Genomic DNA, 18766 nt, shown 5'->3' on the forward strand with positions numbered 1-18766 from the left:
ATTAAATAACAGCAATTTCTTTTAAGATGCAAAGTTTGATGATATGTATACTGTGTGTATCAGAAATAAAGAATTGCATCTGCTTACCTTGCCGCTACTGTTTGTCCAACTTTCAGGTTGTAATGAAGAGAAAGTTCTTTATTTTATGTTTGTTTTTTTACCACTGACAGCAACACTGAATGAAAGTAGATCACTGTCTGGGTACTCCAAACGAAAGATCACACTTAATGAGAGCAGAATATGTAAGTGAAGAGATTTTTAATTTTACCTGTTGATAGTACTTGATGCTGCTACATTCAGGTAGATTTTATTTACTGTGACCGTAATTAATGATCATTTAATTTTAAGTGTGATTTTTTTATGTGAAGGTGCCCTGGAAACATGTATTTAGTTTTTTAAAATAGTTTTCTGATGTGCAACTATTTACCTCTGTGCCTCTATCTCCACTATTTAATTTGCTTCAGTCTACAAAAAGTGCATAAAATCACAGATCGCGGGATTGTGATATTTGATATACATGTATATATGTGTGCGTGTGTGTGTGTGTACTTGTTGATCCTGTCATTGTTTTGATCTTCACAATACCTGCAGAAGGAAGTGCCAACAGAGTTTGATGTTCACAGATTAATAGTTCATGGACCAAACTCTCCTTATTGCACTATGACAAGGTAATTTTTTCCATTCTATGGCACCTTTAAAAATATTAGGAAGTAATTTTTTAAATTCTAGTCCCAAAAGTTATGAATTTTTAAAAAATAAAAATATTGTTCATTTTTGCATATTGCTTATGCTGAATGTATTATTTTTCTGTAGTTTTAGTGTATTTAGAAACACTCCACCTGCTATAAATCAATAATAAACAATTTTGGTTCTTACCCTGCACATTAAACTGATAATACTAGTTATTAGAAATATATCAAAAGATACATTTGAAAGTAATTCACTAATATTTTGTATTGGTCTAATTAAAGCTGGTTAAATCAAATTAAAACTAGACAAACCTCATAAGCATAAATAGCAGCAGGGCACTGACTGCTACTACCTGCAATGCAAAGCTAGTCAAAGTGTGCTCTGTTGGCAGTTGAGATGTGATGGATGTCATGACAGCATTTTTATCAAGATTTACACACACACACAACCTAAGGGTCTGTTTAGCAATTTTCCATTTATACATTTTCTAGGACATAAAATATCAATTTTAATTCTGAACACTGAGTGTTCATTGCATTGAGTGTTTTCTTGGCACTGAGGTTACTGCATGTCAATGACACATTAAACAATAACCCTCATAAAATCCTTTATTTGTAAACTTGATACAAGTTTACAAATCTTACTGTACATGGTCAAAATTACCTTGCAATGAAAAAACAAACAAACAAAATAAACTTAAGCATGCCAAGAGTAAGTTAACTAGTCCACCGAGAGAGAACACCGTGATTGGTCAATCTGAGGTTTTTGAAGGAAAAAAAAAAAAAAAAAAAAAAGTCTTTGTTGTTCAGTCATACATAGTAGCACACTGTTTGCAACAGCAGCCCAGTTTGATTACAACAAAATCAGTATTGTTTACTTCACAAGGTGTAGACTGTAAATTCCCAAATTAAATAAACAAACAAACAAAATTATACAGTGAAAACAAGAGAGCAGCATCATTGAGCAGATAACAGTACTCAGCTATGCTGCTCTTAAGAGAATGTGTCAGACACACTGAAAAGGAATGACAAGATCAATAACCAACATATGCTTGAAAGCAATCCAAAACACATGAAAAATTGCATCTATGATCTGCAAGACAGTGTTACATATGGCTTTCCTGTAATCTCAAATCTGGACATGACAATCATGACAAGGAGGCATACAATATCTTGTGCCAAAAGATCAAAATGATCAAGAAAGATTTCTTACATCCTAGGTCATCTTTAAGACTATGACCTATACAAATATGACCATGTTATCACAGGATGGCCTTTATTGGAATGAGACACAATCAATCATAATGAAGGCCTGATTCTTGACATCTTTGCACTCCTCTTTAAATAAACATAGTTCTTGAACATATTAAAACATATTGTGATACTGAATTATTCAGTAAAGAAGAAAAACATACAAAAACATACAAAAACAACAACAACAACAACAACAACAACAACAAAAAACACCACAGCACTGACCAAGAGATCATTAAAGTAGCTGACACTGTTTTCTTTCCCCGAGTTGCCACTGAAAATTCAAAGATACCCCCAAATTAACATGCCTGGTTTGGAGTGACTGCTGAGAAGTGTGCAAATCAACACTGATTCAATGAGTTTTTGCAAGCTTAATCCACTGTAACAATGTCTCATAGACCTGAAAGTTCTCAAAGTTGTTTTTAATGATGGAGATGCAAAAATAATTGTTAATATACCTCTCAATTATGCAAAGAATTATTCCTCCTCATCAATGGATTTTACCCTATGCCACCAAGTGCCTCCAATGTTTAGCTGACAACTTAAGGTAAATTGGTAAATCTTTGTCTGCAAGTGAACTTTAAAAACAGAAAATGAATGACATCTTCAGACTCAAGAAAAAATAGATCACAAACCCTGACAATAAAGTTGTACTTGTATGTGCTCTTCCTACTTAACCTTCAACAGCCCAAAAAACATACAAATGACCCTCAAGGTCTTAGGCCCCATCAGAACTCTGACTTGTTGTGTAACGTGGCACATCCAAAGGCCGAAAAAGAACTTACTTCACATAAACGGCACAATAGAGTCTTGGACCACAAATCCATTTACAAGTATACAAGCAGACTTCTGTGTAGCTACATAACAATGATGACACATACTCTTCCCCCCCATTCCAGTCAGAACTGTGTTTGCCCATTTCTGGTTAGATTAGCCACAGGATAAAGCAAGAAACTGACAATTGAGTGGTATTCGTCCAAAGTTAATATTTGAACTAGATACAAATCCTACTCTCCCTTATCCCTTTATCATTAACATAGGGGCTTCCTATAGAGATTGAACAAAACACTGGCAAGTAATGATTCTTTAACAATATCAGCATTAAATGTACCAATACATGGTAAAACTGAATGCAAAAAATACGGAAGATATCGGTGCTAACAGATAAGAGAGAAATGGCTTGTCTTCACGTTGTTTCTTATTGCATCGATTCTTGTCCGAAGATCAAACACTCCCCCACCCCTCGCCAAAAGTCTGAAGCCTTGATGGTAAAAACATCCAATAAAAGCAGACAAGGGATAAAATAAAATAAAAAAACTTCATCTATCTCTGTTAAGGAGCCATACCTGTCGCTCCAGTCAGTAAAAACAGACGTGTCTGGTGGCATCTAAAAATCACTCAGCAAAAGACACGCATTAGTACCAAGGTTCTGGGTCTCACACATCCCTCTTTTCCCGTATTAAACCAGAGAAAACAAGAGATGAGAGGAGGATAAACAACAAGTAATGGGGAAGAGAGGTTAGATAGAGAGAAGCATTTCCGAGTGGGACCTCACACTCCACATGAAGCGAAGAATTTGAAGGAAATAACATTATGAAAATAAAACAGCAAATGGTTCATCAGAAATCTCATATTCCCAGTGTGCAAGAAGGGGGCTCTTAGCCATCTTCTTTAGGGGGTGTGTACCAGCCTGTAGGGCAAAACAGGAACGCATAAAATAAACTCAGTTTAACAGATTAATTCAGTCCATATTTTAAAAAAGTAGAGGACGCAAATGCATGTGAACGTGCTGACAGCATTCTTACCGTTTTTTTCATGAATCTGGACCAAAGACTTGTATGACTGTTGTGCTCTCACAAGATTATACTGGTTCTGTTATAAAGGAAACAGCAGTATAGTTGGGCAACCATTCTGTTTACAAATGTAAATGTTCACATAAAAGCAGAGGCCTGGTACAAACCTTATTTGCTCCAAACTGTATCCTAGCCTTCCCTTTCACCAGGGTGGCATTGATTTGCATGATGACAGACTCTATAGAGTAGGCACTGCTCCAGCCCTGAGGGTGCATAAGAGAGCATATTTAATAGGTTTCTGTGCATTAACTGAGCTCAACTGTCAGTGTAACATTCAAAATTCAAACCTGTTTAGTTAGAAGTTCCATACACAAAGCTCCTCCTCCCAGAACATAGCTAGAAAAAACATACACAGTGATGAAAAGGAAAAATGATCCTGGAAATGTGTTGAAAATCTACAGCACGTGTCACTTCTAAATCACTTAGAAGACATGGCATACTGAATGCACATAAAAGAATCCTTGAAATAAAAGGTACCCCCAGCTATAAACAGAACATTAACAACACCCTTTATACTCTCAGCTAGGTGCTAGCATTTAATCACTAAAAAACAGTTTTCACAAGTAGAAACACTGGGAAATATTATTTAAAATGAGTTCTTAAACATTTCCTTAAGAGTCTAAATTACAATGACCTTGAAAAATAAAGAGCTTACACAATAACATTAGAGGATATTTGAAAGTAAAACAATTTCCAAATATATTAGTTAGAAAATATTTTTGTACTGACCCTCCGGAGAGTACAGGAGACACTACCCGTACAAAGGGAGGATCAAAAGGAAAGTTATCCTTAAAAAACAAAAAACAAAGAAAAAACAAAAACAAAAAAACAAAACAAAACAAAAAAGAGCGAAGATACAAATAATATAGCAAACTGTATTAGGGCATACTTCAAATGTAAAATCATATATAAGGGGGAGAACGAACTTTATAAGAAAAGTTGAGCAGAATGTAGTCCACTCCTTCTTTTTCCTTCAAGACCTGCAAGTCACTGTGCAATGGACTATCTGGATCTACCCTGTTAATACAAGTGTAAAGAAGATTATGACATTCTTTTTAAGTGAACTCAGTACCATTTAAGTTTTCAAAAAAGTAGTCAGACAAAACACTTGCACTTGGCTGTACTTACGTCCTCAACTTGACATGCCATTCATAAAGACTGTCGTTGACAAGCTCCACTGAATAGATTCCTGCAAAAGGAATAAAGTCTATCTACAATACCTTGAATAAAGTCTATCTACACAACTTTGCATTCTACACACTGAACTAAAAGTAAAAGGCAGTATTCAAAAATACTCCACCACACTCACCCACTTAGCATAATATCAGAAGCCTTTTATCAAACTTTGTGCACCCAAAGTTTGAAAGCACAGAAAGCATATGAATGCACAAAAATCCTGTACCAGCACTCTCTTCTTCTGTATTACATTTTACATAAAAAAGACAGCTACAGGAGGTAAACAAATATCAACTGATCATTAAACAGCCCCAACACTCCCATATAGTCATTTACAGAAAATGTACCTCAAGTACATGCACACTCACCTGTCTTGTAACTCTGTGACCTATAGATCTCCCTGAGTTCCTTCATGAGACGGTCTGAGGCCTGAACAGAACCGGATACCGCTCCCTAAAAATGCAAAATATAGACCTATAAAATGTTTTTATTTTTTAATTTTTTTAAATGCACAATTTAAAAATGCACTTTAGAACAACACCATTGTTACTTTGGAACAATATGGTGACCCAATTGACTCATATACTTGCAATCCTTGGACAACTTGTAGAATGGAGGATAAGAAAGAGAACTTGTTTTGAAAACAAACATCAGTAACCACATGATTATAACAGCAAAAAAATAAGTTGAACAGTGTTTACTGACTGGAATACAACAAAATACGGCGGACAATTTGAGAACAAAGGAAATGCTAAACCAATATACTGAATTATTCAAATAGCGGAAAATGATCAAATACCTGGGGGGAGAAAAAAAAAAAAACATGTTCCCAAACATGGATGATGCAAGTTACCTTACCGAAACACACTTACATTCAAGTGGTCTTGCCTCTGGTTCTTCCGAATTTTCTCTAGAATGGCAAGGTTCTCCTTATCTATACCATCATCATCTGACTTTTTACCATCTACAGGTTCTTCCTCTTTCATATCATAGTGGTCTAGATCTTCAATATCCTGCTACCGCACAGAAACCACAAAGAAAATGATTACAACACATTTACTTGATTCATTCTTATAGAGGACACATAGAAGGCCCACTACTATTTAAAACAGATGACAAATAACAATTAAAAAAAAACCTCTGCCATTTCTTCCTCTTCCTCTTCTTCAGATGTTACTTCATCTGTTGTTGCATGCTAGAAGGAACAGTAGAAATAAAGAAAAGAGGTATTACTATCCAGGTTTTACTCAAAGTAAATTAAGTAAAACCAATTCAAAAGAGTGATCTGCGTAACCTTTCTCTCATGACTGATGGGTCCAGCAGGAAGAGGCTGGTCTAGCATCTCCACATCAGGATGCTGGGGCAGGTTATAGAGTCGACAAAGATCACAGATCAGCCTTTTTAACTGCTGGAGGAGCTGAAGGGGACAGAAAAATAAGTATTATTTCCACAGTTAGCAACCGATTATCAGAGAGAATTAAGAACAAATGTTGGGCGGTGACTTGAAAAGGATAAAGTTAAAATTAGAAGAAAATTCTTCCACTCTGCTTCCATACCAGAGTACTACCTCTCCGGACATCTTCCAGCCTCTCCAACACCTCTGTCAGACTTGGATCATCTGATTCCACAAACCATATAGGTGGAGTTGAAGGGTAAGACTCCTAAAAGCAAAACAGGCTGTGGAAAACTAAAGCAGGAGGGCAGGATGTTTTGAAGTTGGTGTAAATGAACTATTCGGTCCTCTGCAGTCGTTAAATTTAAAGCAGTATGAGGTCAGGTATGGGCATGTGACAAAATACATTTCGTAAAAGGCTGTGTTGACGTAGTGCAATGTAGAATAGAGAGGTAATGAATGACGTGTTCCCCTTTCCTGCTTAAGATAGCAACAGCCAAACATCCCTGCCTATATTTTCCCCGCACTTCATTGCAAACTGCAAACCAGAAGTAGAATCGAGATGTCTCGAAACGTTCAGATGGCGGCTGGCACAATCTGTAACGCTGTATCGTAGTTATAGCAACGTTTTAAAAAATAATATATTTATTCTATACAAGCATTACAAAGCCGTCCTTATATATAGAACAATAATTTGTTAAACACATACCCGTTCGCAAAAAAAAACACTGATGTTTACATTTTTATATAAAGCATAAAACGTATACATGTCAAATTTGCCTAAAACCGAATTGTTTCTTCAATTACTCTTTATTTTACCAGTTCGGTTTTGATCTTTTACACACTGAACTTGTCAACAAACAGCTGCCTAAACCTGACTATAAAGTTGCTAGACAACTAGATCCCAGCTAGGTAGCCCATCTTAGGAAACGGAATTTTGTGCGATTTGCACTAACAATTTATCCATGATCTACCTTGTAATCACTTGTTAGCGAGCAATTGTCTTTCAGACGTTAAACTTCACAAGTGTAAACTACCTATCTTAGCTAACCTACTGACCTATCCATCTTAGATAACCCAGCTATCGAGCTAACTAGCTAAGCTATCATTATAAGAATTTAGCTGAATGACAGACCAAACCTTATTTGTGAATTAGGTCAATTTAATATTTGGGCAATTTAAACTCGGAATTCTAAAGTGAAACATTCTGGGCGAATAATCATATTGCGCAACTAATGGTATCCTTAATGGTATTTAAGCGTTGGTAGCTACCTACCTACCTACCTAAATGGAGCCCTTCTGAGGCAGATACACACACACACTTTTAATTATTTATATATATATATATATATATATATATATATATATATATATATATATATATATATATACACAATGAGAGAGAGAGAGAGAGCAGCTAACCGTCTGGTTAGCAAAGTGTCACATTCCAGCACAGATAACCTGAAACGTTAGCGTAGCTAACTACCAGAACTCAAGCTGCCTGTCCAACTAGCTACGCCTCTACTCAATAGGCTTTGCTAGCTGACAATCAACTGGGCTAGAAAATCGTTGTTTATGGTGAGTAAACAATATGAGTTTGCTACGTGTAGCTTTTTGTAGTGAATATTTTATTATACTTAGCGAGTGAGCGAGCGTTTTTCAGTAGCAGTGCATTAGCATGAACAAATGCATTTAGAAGCAAGCTGTTTGCAAGCTTTAGCTGCATGTTTAAGTTAGCGAACCAACCAGCTAATAGCTAGCAAGCTAAATTAACTAGCTAGCTCATTGGTTATGACAATAAGCGTGTCGTTGGCTACTTCAGTAACTTGTTTAAGTTAGCTAACCTATCTTAGCTATGACTGACATCGATATATATATATATATATATATATATCGACACAGGCCAAACTATATAGATACCCCGCTCGCCTTTTACTAAGAGAGAGACAGGTGATCAAACCGACAGCACACATCTAGTATAGGTGACATGTCACGAAGCTTTTTCCATCTCCTTTTTAGCAAGCTAGCTAAGATTAGTTAGCTAACGCTAGTTTGGGTTTTGAGTAACGAGTAGGCTAAATAGTTAGCTTTAGCTAAGTTATTCGAGGTCTTCCAGTCTTTCCTTACCGTGATGTTGCAATGGATGATCAATAACTTTTCCCCAGTCACATTAAACTGGCAGCTGAGCTCGTCTGGTTTCCAATCAATAATTCTGAAACGTTCATGATTTGGATCAAAAATTGACTCCAAGAACTTTAATTCGGCCTTCAGCCCCGAAACCGACATCTTCACTCATTTCCAGTCAGGCCGCAGGGGGAGGAGGGTCAGTAGTTAGCTATCTTACTAGCTAACGACTGCGACCGCGCAGTTAGTGTCTGTTTTTGCAACGCCAGGACTGTGTAACAAAAGAGGGGGTGGAGAAAATAACATAACCATAGACTTATGTTGCATAGTTTCTTGGTATGAGTACACACGTGAACTAAAGTTCCCCTTCAAACAGAAAGAGAGAATGAGACCGCAAGGAGTCTGACGCCATACGTGTCCACTCAGATGTGCAGTAGTTACATTATGTACTGGCCTGTCTACTGCCCACTGACTCAGCGTAGCCAGATGACACATAGACCTAAAGCTTACCCTGTGTTTGGTAGGTAAAGGTAACTAATTGTCAGCCCATTAATAGTTTGCAAATCAGCAGTGCTGATATCGGGTCCAGATTCGCCTATCAGTCCAATAGAGCAATTTCTAATATATGGGTAACACATCTGATTTGGTATTGGGATGTCCATTTATATTCCAACTGCGACAAATCTGGTCAGAGTTTTCATTCTTGTATAAGTGTAACGGGACTCCTGTCCGTTCCATGTTGATAAACAGAGAAGGAGTGATGACACGGATAACACATATGGTTTGAAAAAGTTTTTATCTTAACTCAAGAAACCTCTATCAGGTGGAACAAACCTATTGCAAGAGTTCTGGAAAATAATGATAATTGTAATTGTAACTTTCTTACATTGTTCAGGGTGACCAACTGACTATGTAGATAATTGCTAAAGTTAATGTGTATATATAATATATAAGGATATTTAAGTATATATAAGGAGCGAGGTATAGGCAGAAATGCTCCGAGGTAGCTGGTAGATATGTGCTGATATACTGCTATAATTGGAATGCATGCTGAGCTACACTTATTTAGGTTTAATTTTCTGAATTTATTTTCTTTCTTTGGTGGTTTTCTTTGAAGTTGCCTTTTTTTTTCTTCGTCTGCGTGTAGCATGATGCTCCCTGTCACTGGACATTTGGGAAAATACATTTCCATCATTCCACCAGAAGTGGTTCCATTAATCGCAGCGGTCCCACTGAAGGGAGCGGTTCCGTTAAAGGATGTCAGGAGTGGTCCTACGTTGAACGGGACTTGCACTATAACAGACGACGACATGGGTAAGGATGCCACCCAAGTGCAAACGAGACAGAGGAGTGGTAGAAAGACCGGTGCTGGAACAAGAGGTGGTGCAAAGCTCTTTGGAAAGTCAAGTGGTAGCTGCGGCACAGGATGCCACACACAATTAGGCGGTATCTAGACCAGGAAATCCTGCAGAGGGAATGCTAGCGGAATTGGCAAGCCTCGTGAAGGTGAATACAAAGTTTACCCAACAGCTGAAGTTTTCTTAACAGCGAATGGTCAGACATTTTTTATGCCATTAGCATTAGTTCCTCAAGTACCCTGTTCAGTGGTATTAGGTCAAGGTCTTCAGATTTTGTGTGATTTTAATTGCACAAGTGAAATCCTGCAATGGAGAAAATTTGAGTGAGTTACTCTTCATTGACACAGTTATTGAAAATAAGATAAAACGTGTAAATCCAGGAGAGAAGGGTAAAAGTTAAAGGCACTTAAAATGAATCAGGGAGATGTTTTGCAACCACCCATTAGTTTAGAAATGCAAATTCCAGAAGATATAGCTGAGCTGCAGAACGCAGATGCTACACTGCAGGGTTGATTTCAGAAGGTTTCAGAAATAGATGGAGCGAAGCAGGGAATGACACAAGGCATAAAAGATGAAAAATATGTCACAAATAATGGTATCTTGTGTCAAGTGAAGGCAGAGGTAGAATTGTTAGCAGTGCCAGAGTCTCTCAGAGATACAGTCATAACACTTACAAAGTCAGTTACATGGGCTGGATATTTGGGCAAATATAAGTCACTGGCGAGGATTGCTAGTCGTCTTAGTTGGCCATTGTTATACACCGATGGTAATTGAATTTTGTAAGACATGTTGAATGTCTGGTGATGTCAGAGAGAGGAGTAACATGCTCGACTGCAAAATCTACCAGTGATAGAAATGCTGTTTGAGAGAATATGTATGGACATACTGGGGCCATCAGAAAGAATTGAGAGTGGTAATGGATATATGTTAGTGATCTGTGATTATGCTAAAAGGTAGCTGGAAGCTTTTCCCATTAGAAACATTAAATTTAGACAGATTGCTAATTGCCTGCTTTTCCTATTTTCCTGTGGTTGGGTACTAAAGGAGATTATTACGGATCAGGTCTCAAACATTCTTTCTCAACTTCTTAAACAAGTATATGAGTTGCTAGGCATTAAGGGCATTAAAAACATTTAGATTTATGGCATGCTGATGCCTAGATGTGCAAAACACATAAGCTCTCTCAGACAACAATCAGTGCAATAAACAATAAGTAATAGAGTTTGTAGTCAACAAAGGAGCAGTCAACATCAGTGCAATAAACAATACCCTACAATAAGTTTCAGTTAGTCAACATAGGAGCATGGTCAGTGGTCATTTAAATATTCCACAAATAGATGGGTCTTCAGTCTGCAATTGAAGCCTGCAAGGGACTCTGCTGTCCGGACAGCAAGTGTAAGTTCTTTCCACCATCTAGGAGCCAGGACAGTGAATAGTCTCGATGCTTGTCTTCCATGAGACTTGAAGCATGGTATTTCAAGCCGAGCCATAATTGAGGTTTGAATTACTCGAGGTAAGGATTGGGCTTTGACCATTGACATCATGTATGGAGGGGCTGGTCAATTTTTGACTTTGTAGGCAAGCATCAAGGTTTTAAATCTGATGCGTGCAGCTACTAGATGCCAATGAAGGCAGTGCAGTAGTGGAGTGACGTGAACTTTGGAAGATTGAAGACCAGTCGTGCTGCTGCATTTTGGACACGCTGTAGAGGTCTGATGGCTCTTAGAGGTAAACCAGCAAGTAGCAAGTTGCAGTAGTCTATCTTTGAGATTACAACAGATTACACAAGTACCTGGGTAGCTTCCTGTGAGAGAAAAGGCCAAATTTTTCATATGTTACAAAGTAGAAATCTGTAAGACAGGGTCCGATTTGAAACGTGTTAAGAATGGGGATGGAACAACCAGTTGTCAAACAGGTCGCTTGGTGGAAAGATTCAACTGAACGCTGATGCCTATGCTTCACAAATTCATCACACAGTCAGGAAAAGATTGAGACCAGTGGTTACCATACCACTTGTTTGCATATAGAGAGGTGCCAGAAGCTTCTATGGGGTTCTCTCTGTTTGAGCTTCTGTATGGACGATAAGTATGAGGATCTCTTGATCTGCTGAAGGAGCTCTGGGAAGGTTCACAAGGTGAGCAAAAGAGTATGTTATCCAGATGAGGGAGCGTTTGGAGCAAATGACATCATTAGCTCAGGAGAATATGAGGAAAGCCCCAAAGAATCAAAAGGCTTGGTATGATTGGAATGCCAGGGATATATCTTTGATCCCAGGGCAACAGGTCCTGTTGCTCTTACTGACCAGCGATAACAAGCTGTTAACCAAATGGCATGGTCCATACAAGGTTCTTCACAAAGTGGGAAAGGTGACATATGAAATCTGTATGCCAGAGATGAGTAAACAGGAAAAAAAATCTTTCATGTAAATCTTCATAAAGAGTTCTATTCTAGATCGGAGCCAGTGGAAACACAGCTGTTTGTACGAGCTATGGGGGAAGAAGAGCCAACGGAACAGTATTTCCCTATTGGTAACTGCACACAAGCAGCGAATATGTCCCACCTAGAGCAGCAACAGCTAAAGGAGTTACTTAATCTGGACTTGTTCCAGGAAAGACCAGGATATATGGATCTGGTCTGGACTGAGTTTGTTTTCTTTCTTTGGTTGTTTTCTTTGAAATAAAATTTTTTCTTTGTCTGTTTATGGCATGATGCTCCCTGTCACTTGACTTTTGGGAAAATAAATCCCCATTATTTGCATCAATACCACCTGCATTGCACTCTGTTTGATCTCCCTCCGCTATCCTGTTACACTAAGTAAATAAACTCTTTATTTAGAGAGTCAGATGATCTTCCCGTACAGAATAATCAGTCCAAAAATGCTTCTTAAAAACTTGGTGTTCAGAGAAGTGCACAAGATAATACACTAGAGGGCACTGCTATCTTGAGGTTAAGGTTATAAGGAATGATAAAATTACATTGTAGATGTATGCGTACTGAAGTTGCAGTGCGATTTATTGTGACACTTTTCTGACAGCGTACTCTCTTCCTTATCAGTTCTTTGCTCAGCTGAGTACCAAGCACCAGTACTTCTAATCTAGGCTGCATATGAATATTAGATTATAGATGTTGTTGTTCCTCAGTGTCCTCTGGACTGCGGCCCTATATTGCACAACCAAGCAGATATATGTGGAGTTCATTGTTCTGAGGTATATGAATTCACCTCTTATTAAGTATACCTTAACATTTTACAACACAAGATATTGTATAGTATGTAGTATATAGACTACACAATACAGTATAGTATAGCATATAGTAGGGAAAAAAAATATGCATATTGGTAAGGATGTTTCTACAAATTGAATTGATTTCAACAATAAAAAGGGTTTTTACTGTAGGGTTAATTTAATGAAATTTAACATGGGGCGTTAACTGAGTCACATGTAAATGAATTACTATCTTATCTGTGCATTCCATAAGTTTGCACTACATTAAGTGTTTATACAATTATGTGTTTTTAAGATGTACTATTTCAATAATTAGTTAGCTGGCTTTCACACAGCTGTAGCTTAGTTATTAAATCTTATTTTTTTAAATATTTTTTTTATACTGCAGCAACTGATGACTCCAGATAACAAATAATCGTAACACAACAACAGACAACACGTGCTTATTGAGGTTCTGTGTTGGGAATTACTGATTGGGACTTTAAGTTTGAATGAAATACACAATGAAATACCTTTAAAGTGGTTAGCTACTTTTTATGGAACTAGGTTATCTCAATTTAACAGCCATGTCATAGTTAAGTACATGCCTGCGTAGATCATACTGAAACATCATGAAACAAGAACAGCATAATGTGTTATGCAATTAAGATTATTAATCTTAAACTAATTTGATAGTCCAAATAGGTTTAGTTTGCTTCCTTATTAACTACAAATGATTAAAGTTAAAAGGGAAATAACAGTAATATTACAATAGCCTATTCTTCCTTTGCACAACTAGGAACTAGAGCGCTGAAGTGTGTGGAAACCCCTGCTCTTATCCTACAATTAATTAAATTTTCTGCTGACTAATTCATATGAATTAGATAAATTCCCCAGTCACCCTCCTTCCTCTGCTAGAGTATCTTAGCTGTTCCCACGACTGCACTCTTCTGGCTGCAGGTCTCAGAACTTGTTCCTGGGATCAGTTACAACCGCTCAGTTTGGGGTACACAGCCCCTGGTGCTTCGATTTTCATGGGAACTACAGATGCCTTCAACTTCCACATCTTTTCTAGTTCTTCTTGCAGCCCTTTGTATTTCTCAAATGTTCTGTTTTCCTGATGTTGCTATCACTTTGGATTGCTACATCTATCACTATGGCCCTCTTCTGCTGTTTTCCATCACTACTGTCTGATTGGTTAGCCATCATCATTTTGTCAGCCTGTATCTTGAAGTCCCAGAGGACCTTAGCTTGGTCATTCTCCACCTCCCTTGGCACAGATGTTTCAATATACTATGCCAGCCACTTGGTTATGGCATTACATATATACTCTGCCTGCTAGCAGGCAGGCTTTCTTCCAGGGCATCTTTGCACAGCCTGATCCATAATATCACTCTGTTCTCTGTTGTGAGATGGGTAGGGACAAGAGGTTCATTCAACCGCAACATTCTCATAAAGCTGGAATTTTATGGTAGGCTATGTTTTACACAATATATTTCAAAAGCATGGAATGATGGTGAAACAGCCACCTAATGTGTTGGCAACTTGCAATGACAAGAATGGAGTTATTGTCCATATTAATATGGGGTCTGGAATGTATTTCATTGTTAAGAAGTGTATCTATATAAATCATATTGTATCTTTTACATAATACAATATAATAAACCATTATTGTAGCCACCAGGGATAAGTTAATTGTCTTTTTTGGAAATTGATCTAGCACAGTATCTCACTTTTCTCAGCTAGTTTCTGACATATGTGTAGAACATGCAGGGGGGAAAAAGGAGGAAGCAAATGTGAGTCTCCAGCTGAAGAGTTAATGAAATGTACAAAAATGAAACTGAACAAAAAAGTGTACTAACAGGAACAGAAGAAAGCAATTGTAATATAGACAATGATCAACAAGTGGTCACATAATACAAAGGGCATATAAAGAACATAACAACATAACATAACCCCCAGATGGTGTGTCAAATAAGGCATGGCAATGAATCAAAACAGAGACATGTGCAATAAAATTTGAAAACACAAACAAGCCACATGTACTTCTACTGCTGTATAAAGACAATGGTCATGGAAATAAAAAGGATAAATATAATAACCCAGGTGGTGTGGTGAATTAGGCACAACATGCCACCTATGGGAGGCGTGGCAACAAGCCAAAACAGAGACCATGTAAAATAAAGGACAAAACGTAAACACAAACCACGTGCAATGCCCCCGATGTTTAACGGAGGCTACCAGTGGGGGGGGCACCGTCCCTTTTTTTAATTAGAAATATCTGTAACTGTAATACTGTGAAGGTGTTATGGTATGGTATGGTATGGTATGCAAAGCATTTATGCTTCATAATAGCTACAATGGTGACTTATTTTTTATTAGTCATTATCTTATTCTTTAAATAATTCATGTCTCAATTTGTAATATATAATGTTAAATGTTTCTAGAGAGGTTTGACATTTGGAAATGTGTATGTTGCTTTATGGAAGCACACTTTTATACTATTCAGATAATGTTTAAGGTGTTTACATGTGTGTGTACACTGCCAAACATTTCCTTGCAATGCTAGAAGGCATGACATTGGAGAAAAGGTATTTTCCATTTTTCTCCAACTTCACTTAAATGTCCATTTTCATTCCAACTTAACTTTATATGTCCTGCTCATATTGTAAAACCTAGTTAGTAACTATAACTTAATGATACAGTATATTTGTTAATATATCCTAACTAAATTTTCTCTGTCAAAAGGCAAAAAGTTAAAACAATTTACTCAAGTTTCTTATATCACCAAGAAACATTCACTGATCATAGAAAGGTGTGTAGTGGTTTATAACCTTTCAAAATCACTGGCAGTGAGGCATAGTTACTCACTGTCCCATGAATTGAAAACATGTTGGGTGTGTGTGTGTGTGTGTGTGCATGTGACTTTTCCCTGCAGATCAAGAAACAAGATCAGCACAGAAATTAGTCATTTCAATACCCCAAACTCCTTCCATGTTTGTGCATTGAGGTAGCAAAGACATCGATGTATAAGACATTAAGCACATCTTAACCTGCGATTGAATGCATAATTGTCTAACATAACATTTATTACAGGGCTAGCCTGCAAGGACAGATGCAAGCAGAATTCAAGTTTGTCCATTTAAAAAACATCAATTTTAAAAAGTAAAATTTACAATTACAGTATTTAGAAGAACAGTGTTTCTCATAACTTATTGCTTAAAATAAGCATCGTTTGTTTGCAATATTATTTAATTACTGTTTCAGATGTAATCAGTTCAAAATGTCCATGCTATATTACACTTAGTTACAAGACATCTGAAATATGAAGAATCCCCTACCTCTTTTATATATGGAAGATTTGTGGACAGGGGTGACCTATGATCATTACAAAGAGGCTTTATCATGGAAACCTTTGTGCCCTGTTAACAGCGTCATCTCACTATGTCAGTGGTGTTGGACCTGTTATGTATATGCGTGTACGTATGTGTCCTCTGGTTTGTTTGCTTCTGTGTTGCAGGTTCATGCCTGGTCTTGTGGGTGATTTCCCTTCCGCACTTGGACCCAGTCCCAAAGTCGCATCTCCGTATCGGGATCACCAGCCTCCCAGCTCACCAGATAAAGAGGAAGAGGAAAAGAGAGAGAGACTGGCTGTGTTGGGAAAAAGACTTGAGTGATGTTGGGCTGTTTGCATTCAACTGACTTAGAAATCTGTGTATGACCTTGCATTCTGTCCCTGATTTTCAAGTTAATGTTCTCCCTCTGATAGTTGGCTGCTTGTTGGCTGTGTGTTGTAAATATCTTTTATCTTTCTTAAGCATAGTAGTGCTAAATCACAGTACTGTAAGGAAGGGCTGCCAGTTTGTTGGGGGGGGGGGGGGGGATGGGCTCTCTTTCTGTTTTGTTTGGTGATAGGGAGTAAGTGTATACTGTATATTTTCTTTTGGTGGAGTATAGACACCTGTCTTATTCCTTTTTAGTCTTTTTAACTGTTTTGTTTGTTTTGTTGGCCTTGGTCCCTCCTGATGTTGTTACACTGATCCCCTGTATACTTGTATGTTTGTTCCAACACTTTGTAATACACTTGCTTTGCACCGTATTGACTTCGTCTGTGTTGTTTGTCATTCCACTCATCAATCGCTCACCATTATCATGTCAGACTGGGATGTAACAGACCAAAGATATGTCTTGACATCTCAAATGTGTCTCTGTCTTCTTAGAAGGACAATGTAGGCTTGTTTCAGTGTTGTAGCATGAATGAGTGCCTTTTTTATTGATGCAGATTCTAAATTTTGGTTCTTATGAGGTATAAATATTTTGGTTCCCTCTTGATCCTGGATGATATTTTCTACAGCAGATCCACACCCGCTTTACATGAAGGTCATTCTTGAAATCAGTTTTGTTTTGCATTTGCCTTACTTTTAATGCAAACCACAGTAAATGTGGTGATGTCAGAGAAGGGAAACTTTGCATTGTGGTTCTGATATATTACCATACAGGATGGAGCAAATGCGTGACTAGTCAGTTTACCAGAGTGTGGCTCTTGGATAGTGTGCCCATTTAGCACTGAGCAATTTCCAGGTATTCCCTACATTGCTACAATAAATCATACCAAGCACATTCAGGACTGCCATTTTGAATACTGCCAGTCTGGAGAGCTCATATTAGGTTTGTCCACATCGATATGTTTTGTCTAATGTGGAATCGGAAGGTTACCTCCAAAGTTGGTCAGCATTGGGTCGAGATAATAATATCATGGTTTCCAGCCAGATTTTCTGTTGGCCTGTGTAAGAGGAACAGCTTTTTCTGGGGGTAAACCAATTGCAGGACATCGCTTTTAAGTCATCTCTTGGTATGATGCACACAGTTACATGCCTTAGCAAGCAAAATAATTCAACAGAAGGATAAAAATTATGAAGGCCTTTTATAAAGATAGATATGATGAAGTCTTGTGGTTTGATAGAGTCCCTGGGAGCTAAAATACAGTGCCATATTGTATTTAGAAAATACATCATTGATGCATACATATGGCTGATGTCAAGAGAAATCAGAAGTGTTTTTGAAAAAAATAACAGTTCAAGACAGAAGGAAGACTATGAATCCTTTGTTTTTAGATGTTGGCATTGGTTGCCAACATGTTCATTTCAAGGACAAAATGATACCTGCAGCTGTCAACTTGTCTGCAACTATGTGCAACACCACTACTTGTATTCAGGTATGGTGATGAAAATATGCAAATCAAAGTAAGGTAGAAACATTGTAATCAGAGCTTTGCATATTGCAATACTTTTTTCTACAGTTGAGGATCTGTGGCACTGGAATTATAAGAAGTACCATAATGCCTGTTGCTGTCTGTGCAATAGCTTTCGTGGTGACTTGGTTGAGATTTTAAATAAAGGCAAATCAACCAAACTACTAATGTGATGTCATATGATGAAGGAGGTCCCAGGTGTTTATAGCAGACACATGGTGTTTAAGCATGTGATCTTATAAGAGTGATCTTATTCCAGAGCATGATTTTATAAAGCAGTTACACATAATCAATGTTATACAAAGTTATCCAACCAGTCAGTATTCTCTCCAGAGAATGCTTGCTGCATAAGTAAACTATTTTTGATCATAAAAATGAAATTAAATTAGCGACAGAAAATTGCAAAGGTATTGGGGGGGTTTTTCATTGTAGTTTAAAGGGCTTTTTAAATAGGTTAAGGACTGG

General features: G+C 37.5%; 1 protein-coding gene and 1 long non-coding RNA gene across 5 annotated transcripts; one reads left to right on the plus strand and one right to left on the minus strand.

Moving 5' to 3' along the window:
• Nucleotides 1–1280: 1280 nt before the first annotated feature.
• On the minus strand, nucleotides 1281–8916 carry ube2q2 (ubiquitin-conjugating enzyme E2Q family member 2). Of its 3 annotated transcripts, none has more exons than XM_027018385.3 (13): nucleotides 8493–8914; nucleotides 6529–6633; nucleotides 6267–6389; nucleotides 6111–6167; nucleotides 5845–5985; nucleotides 5341–5425; nucleotides 4925–4985; nucleotides 4723–4813; nucleotides 4526–4584; nucleotides 4084–4132; nucleotides 3904–3999; nucleotides 3749–3815; nucleotides 1281–3633 (listed from the first exon to the last, which is right to left on the minus strand). In XM_027018385.3, the coding sequence occupies exons 1-13, from the start codon at nucleotides 8649–8651 to the stop codon at nucleotides 3602–3604; spliced, it is 1125 nt and encodes a 374-aa protein (XP_026874186.2). In that variant the 5' UTR covers nucleotides 8652–8914; the 3' UTR covers nucleotides 1281–3601. The 3 variants fall into 3 exon arrangements, with proteins under 3 accessions (XP_026874186.2, XP_026874185.2, XP_081568213.1); XM_027018384.3 differs by having other exon boundaries at nucleotides 5845–5988; XM_081712087.1 differs by lacking the exon at nucleotides 6529–6633 and having other exon boundaries at nucleotides 5845–5988; nucleotides 8493–8916.
• Nucleotides 7752–17163, plus strand: LOC145657446 (uncharacterized). Of its 2 annotated transcripts, none has more exons than XR_014123116.1 (3): nucleotides 7752–7943; nucleotides 9637–9803; nucleotides 12299–16562. It is a non-coding gene; the product is annotated as an uncharacterized LOC145657446 (long non-coding RNA). The 2 variants fall into 2 exon arrangements; XR_014123115.1 differs by lacking the exon at nucleotides 12299–16562 and adding an exon at nucleotides 16571–17163 and having other exon boundaries at nucleotides 7753–7943.
• The last annotated feature ends 1603 nt before the right edge of the window (nucleotides 17164–18766 follow it).

This window comes from Electrophorus electricus, chromosome 4 (genome assembly GCF_041902795.1).
Source record: "Electrophorus electricus isolate QZ-2024a chromosome 4, ASM4190279v1, whole genome shotgun sequence".
NCBI lineage: Eukaryota > Metazoa > Chordata > Actinopteri > Gymnotiformes > Gymnotidae > Electrophorus > Electrophorus electricus.